The sequence below is a fragment of the Citrus sinensis genome, chromosome 2 (genome assembly GCF_022201045.2).
Source record: "Citrus sinensis cultivar Valencia sweet orange chromosome 2, DVS_A1.0, whole genome shotgun sequence".
Taxonomy (NCBI): domain Eukaryota; kingdom Viridiplantae; phylum Streptophyta; class Magnoliopsida; order Sapindales; family Rutaceae; genus Citrus; species Citrus sinensis.
The window spans coordinates 566820-575740 of NC_068557.1; the positions used below are offsets into that span (position 1 = coordinate 566820).

At 33.5% G+C, this 8921-nt stretch overlaps 2 protein-coding genes across 2 annotated transcripts; both read right to left on the reverse strand.

Annotated features, from left to right (window-relative positions):
- Window positions 1-73: 73 nt before the first annotated feature.
- LOC102610947 (constitutive photomorphogenesis protein 10) lies at window positions 74-2999 on the reverse strand. Its single transcript, XM_006488836.3, has 4 exons — window positions 2657-2999; window positions 1668-1741; window positions 807-954; window positions 74-644 (listed from the first exon to the last, which is right to left on the reverse strand). The coding sequence occupies exons 1-4, from the start codon at window positions 2874-2876 to the stop codon at window positions 547-549; spliced, it is 540 nt and encodes a 179-aa protein (XP_006488899.1). The 5' UTR covers window positions 2877-2999; the 3' UTR covers window positions 74-546.
- Window positions 3000-4143: 1144 nt separating this feature from the next.
- Window positions 4144-5528, reverse strand: LOC102610119 (F-box/kelch-repeat protein At1g15670). Its single transcript, XM_006488834.4, has one exon. The coding sequence runs from the start codon at window positions 5411-5413 to the stop codon at window positions 4385-4387; it is 1029 nt and encodes a 342-aa protein (XP_006488897.1). The 5' UTR covers window positions 5414-5528; the 3' UTR covers window positions 4144-4384.
- Between the last annotated feature and the right edge of the window lie 3393 nt (window positions 5529-8921).

Genomic DNA, 8921 nt, shown 5'->3' on the forward strand with positions numbered 1-8921 from the left:
TGACCAAAATTATAGCACAACTAGATATTATCCAAGCATAACTCAAAAATCAGCATACAATACAAACAAAATCTATCTCACACAAGTAAACAAATATTTGCAAAGAAAGGTGAATCTTACATACAGACTCGAACTCATTCACTCCACAATTGGGGAAGAGTCTTTATCACCCACCAACCAATGGCCTCGGTTTGGAGATTCTAACATATTTTTAGAGTAGACAATTGATCTTCATACTTTAAAAATAAAATCCATCACCTCTTGCTTGGGTGGTGGAATGATTTTATTTCGACACAGCAACTAAATATTGATGTAACCATATGAGGCAAGACATTTACAATAAGCTGAATTTCTCACAGTTGCTTTCAAACGTGATATAGTTGCAAGGATAACATTGCAGTTCATGTTGGAGAGCATTTTATAGATGCCTAGGGGCATATTCAAGAAAGTGGCATGGGTGCAGTCTTGGACTAATAACGACATGCTGATAAGGAATCTACAACAACATCGAAATGTTAAGCGGTGTCAGCTCTTTCATTGGATTCATTACTTGGCAAATCGCAGTGTCCACTCTGCTGCTAGTTGATCATGTTTAGCTTTATCTTCTAAGTACAAGTGGGCAATGCCAGGAACAATGGGATTATCTGCACACATTTAACAGAAAAGTTTATGCACGTCACTCGCTTGTAACATCTAATATTACAACAGCAAACAAGTCCGAGATCTGCACACCTAGGCAGCCCAGCTAAAGCCAATCATGCAACAAACAACAAAAATGCACAAGAGAATCTAGTACAAGAACTTACGAAGGCTAGGGTTTGTGAACATTGATCTGACTGCAAGTAGCACCTTCGTAATTGTCAGAGCTGGACTCCAACTGTCCTTCAAGATATCCAAATTAACATTGCCAGCAGAATCAACGTTGCAGTGGTAGATTCGAGTTAGAAATGCCACCTGCAAAACTATACTTATTATTAAAGAACAAATAAATGAAGAATGCAGCAAAGAAAGGAGAATGTATTTATTTAGTTTATACTAATTTCTACAATTCTAGGACTTCAAATATGCAAATGCTTAAACACCCACGACGTAACAACAAGATTCCAACAAAAGGGAATGTTATTTGTCAAAAGAATTTGCAACCAGACCAAGATTTCCAATAGCAAGTCTCATTTTCTCAAGTCTCTACATTTGCAAGTACAAAATCCTATCCTTTGAACAATACTATTTACTTCATGTTCAAATAGATCATGCCGGAAAAGCTCAACACCTCAACATCACATTCGCAGCCAGTCTGAAGCAAAATTCTTCTTGCCATTCTGATTGGATTTTTATAGTCCGTGATAGTTCAAGATTGCCACTTCTTTGATAATTACAATAGAAAAACGTGTTCATTATTCTTAAGCAACAATATCAAATGTAAAATAGAGTCAAGTTCCAACCCAGTCTATTTTCCCAAGTGTCTAACTTCAAGAGATGAGATTGCTGCTTGTGTAACACATAACCATGATTATCTAACCCAGCTTTGAAGAGCATCAAGACCAGACCCATCGCACAACAAAATATGCTTGAAAAACCAATAGGGTTGAAAATAAGAAGAGTAGGAAAATTATGTAGGGTTATATTGATACATATGCCAGACAAAATGAGATTCATGAATAGCATACCTTTGGAGGTTTGAACGGATAATCAGTTGGAAATGTTATGTCAAGAAAAAATATACCCCCTTGGTATGGTGTTCCTACAACATGAAAATGAGCTTAGTGAACACTGCAAAGCTGACATGCCAACAAGACAACTCAGGCATTAACCAGATTTCAGAAGCTGCTGTAACAGAAAATAGACAATTCAAATGGAAAGCAAATAGTCGGAAAAAGACATATGCAACTTTTATAGAAACATGTTTAATAATTTGATAAACACATAAAATAAAGCCCACAAATCAACGATGCAGTGCATCAAAAACTAGATAATTCAACATGTGAACTTACCTTTCCCAATAGTCTGTTGCTAATAAAGACAATGAGCATCAATAATTGAGCAACGATCCTTAGTTCAATTAACGCTTGAAACTCATAGCATCAGCAATATTCCAACAAGTTGCCATTATAATTCAACCAAGACAGACCACAAAATCAAGACAAGGAGCATGAAACAAGAAATTACACGCCACCCCATCATTTGAAACTAATAAAAGTTGAAACATTATCATCAAAAAACAAGAAACAACAAGCAATCATCACTCAAAAAATGACCAATTATTTTATAATAAAAAACAAGAAAACAGGTAAATAACAACCACCCACTACTCGAAAATGATCAAAATTGAAACAGAATCATTAAAACAAGCAAACAACCACCAACATCACTCAAAAATTATCAAGATTGAAACTTCATTGACCAAAAGCAATACAAACAACAACCATCACTCGAAAATAATCAGAATTGAAACTTTTATCTTTCAAAAACAATATAAACCGCAACCCACCACTAAAATATGATCAAAATTGAAACTTTATCATGAAGAACGACCACCCATCACGGAAGTATGATCAAAATTGAAATTTTATCATAAAAAACAACAACCCGTCACCAAAAATGATAAAAAGAAAAAAATTGCCAAAAGAGAGCGAGTTAGAGCTTAGGGGAACCTCACCAGCAGGGCCAATGATGGTGGCGACCCAGTTGTAAAGATTGTCACCCTTGGGACCAGCAGAGCAATCCTGAGGTGGGTCCATGTTCAGCTCCGCCATTTCTCTCTGAATCCTCTTCCCAGATGCTGAAACCGACGTCGTCGAGACCCACGATGAAGTCGATGTTCCTCCGACTCCGCTACCTCCACCGCCGCTGTTCATGTCCACAACAACACGCACCATTTTAACTTTCAAGCCACTGTCTCTGTGCGTGTGTTTCAAATTACTCGCATATTGAAACCAAATAATTGTTTCGATTTTGAGTGAATTTCCTTTTCCCAACAAAAAAAAAAAAAATCTAAAAATTCTTTTAAAATAAAAATAAAAGAAGTATAATTTATCAATCAATTTATTAGTTTCAAAGAACAAATAAACGTCTTTACTTTTAGAGTAATTTTAGACTTCCACTTCCAACATTTAAGTTTTAATTTAACTTTAGTTAATGTGACATTTATACATTAGATGATAATTAAATAATTTATAAATTATAAAATGTATCATTTTTCAGACCCATAACACGAAAATATTGAGATTTAAATATTAAAATTATAATATTATTATTCAGCTCAACTGATATAGTTAATTAGAAGAAAAAAAATGGAGTAGAATTTGTGTCACGGTTTTTAAAAGTTTATTAATAGAAAACAATTACATTGTGTCGTGGCTAAACAGTTGTTATTATCAAACAAAAATAAAAATAGCTGTTATTATTAAAATTATAAAAAAAAAGAAATTATAAAAATACATCTATTTCAATTCTTTTATTAAATGAGGAGCCCTTAATATGTTTAATAAATCAATTCCCCAAGATGCCTGCCCATGGTCCATGGAGGAGATGTTTGCTCATTGATCGATGACACGATGAAGCTGTTGGATTCAGACTGATTTATGGGCATAGCTACTAGCACTTTGGAAACTTCCTTCATTATCAAACAAAAAGGTTTCTACTTCACTTATGTAACGCAACAAATAAAATTGCATCATTCTGAATCATGGTCCTATAGTCGGTGGTATCAAATACTTCAAATATTGTTAGCTTTGATTTAAGAGGAGATTGTTTTTTTTTTTGTTTTTTTTTGTTTTAATGACGTAAAACGACTTAATAATTAATTAAGTTAATTAGAGATTTTTTTTTATATATTAATATATTACCATCATAGTACAATTGATATGTACAATAAGAGATTGATCGAGACTGTCTTTAATAATATTATTATTAAGAGTGAGATGTATAATAATCCAAATGCGGGAGACAAATAAACTCCCACATAAGAGAGGAGTAAGAATTCCAACAATGATTGGGACTCGAACCAACGGGATTTTATAATTGAATGAGTATTTTTTGGATAGTTATACTGAAAGCCAATCCTTTTTTTTTTTTTTTGGGTAATCGAAACTATTATACATCATGGTAACATTTGGGCAATGCCATAAACCAAAGCCAACAGAATAACAAAAATAGAACTTGAACACAAGGATAGTATAGTTTACAAAAGTGAGGTTCAAAACAGAACACGTACAAATTTTTTGAGCCACTTCAAAAATTTAACCTTTTGTACAATTTCTAATTACACAAGATATATATATAAATAAGAAATGTAAAATTCACTACAAAACTATATATATATGTCCCACAGATGTAAAATTCACTACAAAATTATATGTGACATACTTTTCGGATCCATTTATTATTAGATCTCAACGCAGCAACCAGATTGAACAAACCCAGAAAATTCATCGGGCACATTGATTTTCTCCAATTTCACCTTTTGCCCTTCCCCAATTTCCGCCAGATAAAACCCACTTGGAGCTCCTTGGTACTCCGACCCGGTGACCAGAACCCGATCGCCCAACGCTACCCCGCATAACCCGGCCCGTACAACGGAGTCTAGCTCGGACCAACTAAATATCCTCCCATCTTTGCCCACCCCAACGTTGGATCTCGGGCACCGACCAGCCTCCCAAATCCCTTCCACCCGCTTCCATTGACCGGATCCGAACCCGTAAGCGTCGGCGCTTCCATCGAAAGCCCCTTGATTCTCGGTGTTATACCCGCTAATTACCCAAAACTCATCCCCTATCACCACCCCCTCACATTCGTCTCGCTCTTGACTCAACTGAGTCAACTCACTCCACTCGTCCCGCCTCAAATCATAGACCCACCCCGTCCTCAGCGCGTTCTTATTCTGATCGTGCCCGCCCGCAACATAGACCCGACCCTCCGCAGATCCACACCCGAAAAACGACATCTTCGCCGGCAAATCCTTCCCTTTCCGCCACCTCCGCATCCCGAAATCGTACACGAAAACGTCGGTGACCGGGTTGTAACTATCCGGGTCCCACCCGCCCATCACCACAAGCTTGCCCTTGCAACCCGCCAACTGACAAAAGAGCGGCAACCCATTTGGATACCCGGGTACCGGGTCAATCCTGTCCCATACCGCACCGACCCGGTCGAACACGCTGAGTCGATAACTCGGTGACTCGCCTGGTTTTTTGCCACCGTCTGATTCTTTTTCAGCTTGAACTAAGCACGCAACTTTGTGGGTGTGCCCAGAATTTTTTCTTTGGTAGTAAAAGTCTTGGCTTTGAAGGAGTTGGCGCCAACGCCGGCAGACAGCGGAGGCGAGGCGATGGGTGGAGTAAGGGAGGCGGGTTAAGCACTCGAGGCTGAGCTCTTCAGGGAGACTCGGTATTAACTCGGAAGATTCCATTTTCATTGTTCGATTTTTGGTTCTGAATTGAGTGGCGAATTTTATAACGGCTATTTATAGAAAGTTCGTTAGATAACTAGAAACTGTTCTAATTAAAGGATTCGTGCCACGTGGCGAGGCGTTATGAAGGAGCTATGTAACGTAGTCTAATTGGATAGCAAAATTTTAATTTTTTTTTTAGAGTGTGTGTGTGTATATATATATATATATATATATTCAAGTTGATTGAAATGTTATCAATTAAAAATTTGGAATAAAAAGTTATGAATAGACTACCATTTATTTATTTATTTGAAGCGTATCGTTGTCTAATCGAATAATAAAATTTTAATTTTTTGTCTGTCTGTATATTATATATATTCAAATTAATTGAAATGTTATTGAGTAAAAACTTGGAATAAAAAGTTATGAATAGACTATCATCTATTTATTTGAATGTGATTATGAATAGACTATATATATATATATATAATATACACGCAGACAAAAAAATAAAATTTTGCTATCCGATTAGACTATGATACATTCAAATAAATAGATAATAGTCTATTCATAATCACATTCAAATAAATAGATGATAGTCTATTCATAACTTTTTATTCTAAGTTTTTACTCAATAACATTTCAATTAACTTGGAATAAAAAGTTATGAGTAGACTATCATCTATTTATTTGAATGTGATTCAAATCACATTCAAATAAATAAATTGAGATGTTATTGAGTAAAAACTTGGAATAAAAAGTTATGAGTAGACTATCATCTAATTTGAATGTGATTATGAATAAACTACTATCTATTTATTTGAATGTATCGTAGTCTAATCGGATAGCAAAATTTTAATTTTTTGTCTGCGTGTAAATTATATATATATATATTCAAATTAATTGAAATGTTATTGAGTAAAATCTTAGAATAAAAAGTTATGAATAGACTATCATCTATTTATTTGAATGTATCGTAGTCTAATCGGATAGCAAAATTTTAATTTTTTGTCTCTCTGTGTGTATATATATATATATATATATATATATATATATATATATATATATTTAAATTAATTGAAATATTATTGAGTAAAAACTTAAAATAAAAAGTTATGAATAGACTACCATCTATTTATTTGAATGTGATTATGATTTATGCGAATGCTTGACTGCTTGTTTTCTTGCCACCAATGAATTGGTTGGCTCGGTTTAATGTTTGAGGGCTCTACAAAATTTTTCTATTCAATCAATTTCCATTCAAGGGAGTTGAAGAGTTGGATTATTTCAATAGACTTTAGGATGAAAAGAAAATTCAATATTCGATTGGTCAATAGAAATAATTGGATTATTCTTTTCGATTTAATTGAATATAGCACAGTTAATTAAGCACTTAAACAAAAAATAAATAAAACTAAATTAGCTTTAAAATTATATCGAACCGTATAATAATTGTTATGTATCGACGTGTCAGTTTCGAATTAAAGGCAATGTTTAGAGATAACAAAATGAAAGACCTATAAGTATTAAATATAATTTATTATATGTTAGTGACTAGTGAGTGAGACCCTTAATCAGATATCCTGTAAAGAATTTTATATTTTTTACTATACCCTTTATTTTATTTTATTTTATTTTAATTTTTGTAAAGAACTCGAATCTTCCATCTCAATCTAGATAAGAACAATCAGTGAGCTATGAAGTAGTGGAAGTCCGATAAATTTAAATATTTGATATTAAATATAAACTTTAATTTTGGTACCACCAATTGGAGATAACATTACAGTTCATGTTTGACTAGTTGTTACCCGGAATTGGATAAGCCAAATTAGAGGAGACTGTCTGATGTGGTACGATCGTTACGCCCCGGGGGCAGGTGGGTCCCGACTCATTCGAAGGTCGGCATGACGATGTGATGCATCGTAGTTAATGAGATGGAGACACGTGGATCGTACGACCAGTCAAAATGGACAGGAGTTTGACGCGTGGTGGATAATGGTACTTTTTTCGTTTTTGCTTCTTTGCTGACTGGATTTCAATTTCAAGATTACTTCAAATTTATTGGGGGGGGGGGGGGGGGGGAAACTTTTTCAAAAGGCCAACGACACTCATGGTTCTTATTTTCAAAAATCATCGTATAAATCTTCATTTTCTTGATAATGATGTCATGATGAAAGACTATTTGGTCACTGTAATCAATTAGTATAAGTATTTAATAAAGAGTTTATAAATATCCGGACTTATCTTGATGTATGCTGAATCTTTCATTTTAGTAACTTGTTAAATTTATTATTATGTTATTAATGGAGTACTTTTTATAAGGCTCAGATTTTGATAAAATCCCCAACTCACCCCCCAAATAATATATTCTTTCTTAAATTTGATTGAACTCGTGATCTTTTACCGTCAAGACAAGAGTGAACTAATGTCCCAATTGATCGAGATTAAAAAGTAAAAATAAAAGCATTATATAGTTAAATTAATTGTTTAATCAGAACATTTATAATTTACTTTTATCTTTCACAAATTATTCTTTTTTTTAATTAAATGAGACTATTGTTCAAGAGTACAACTCATATTACATGAGATTACAACTGATATTTACAAATCAAACTATTATTAAGACTAATTTACATCAATTTCTATGAAGTTCATTCAAATTTTACCCTCTCTAATATTCGAGGGAGATCTACTTCACTTACATTTCGAAAGAGAGAAGACTGTCTTCACTCAAATTGAAAAAAGAAATTACAAATCACAATTGTGAAGTATGAGTTCTAACCACTAGACTTTAGCCTAGTGGCATCTTTCATAGATTATTCTAAATATCAATTTGAGAGATTTAACTTACTTTTTAAATGATTTTTAGGAGAGGAATTTCATAATTTTCGCATGCTTTTTAAAGCTTTTCAGCCACCGATCAAATGAACATAAACAAAAAGATGGATCCCCGACCAAGGTTGATGAATTCAAGGTTTTCGACAAATTTCATATTTATAATTGCAAATAAAATCTCAACAATAATTAGTCAAATTAATGACATGATTAACTTCAAAAAATCATTAAAAACGAAAGATTTTTTTTTTTAAAAAAAAATCATAGTTAATGCAAAACATAGTCTAATATCACCAAGATCATAATAAAACAATATTCACACCGACAATAATTTGGATTAAATTGAAATGACGTTCAATTTATAAAATTTTCGGTGGGGCTGAAGGAAGGGACTTTTCAAGCATTATTATCGACCAAATTGAATCAATCAATCTTTTGTTTAATAAAAGAAAAAATGTAAAAGTATAGCAGACGTATTTTGGTTTTTTTTTTTTTTTAACTAAAAAAACTTTATCTTGAGTTATCAGAATTAAGGCCTTGTGTTGTGACTTCTGATCATTATAAATGCTCATTTATTTGTTTTGGTTGTGGTTCATTTTAGACTTGACAATGGGATGAGTCCGGCTGGGGCCACTCCAAGCCCTAGCCCGATTCTATGATTAAAATGAAATACTCTTAACTCTTTAAAAGCCCGACC

What these genes read in the sequence shown, in the direction of transcription:
- LOC102610947 (XM_006488836.3), bottom strand. Translation starts at nt 2,876, where the DNA reads ATGGTGCGTGTTGTTGTGGACATGAACAGCGGCGGTGGAGGTAGCGGA. An exon ending in CACCATCATTGGCCCTGCTG is followed by an intron (nt 1,742 to 2,656) that starts GTGAGGTTCCCC and finishes TTCATGTTGTAG; the next exon opens with GAACACCATACCAAGGGGGT. An exon ending in ATCCGTTCAAACCTCCAAAG is followed by an intron (nt 955 to 1,667) that starts GTATGCTATTCA and finishes ATAGTTTTGCAG; the next exon opens with GTGGCATTTCTAACTCGAAT.
- LOC102610119 (XM_006488834.4), bottom strand. Translation starts at nt 5,413, where the DNA reads ATGAAAATGGAATCTTCCGAGTTAATACCGAGTCTCCCTGAAGAGCTC.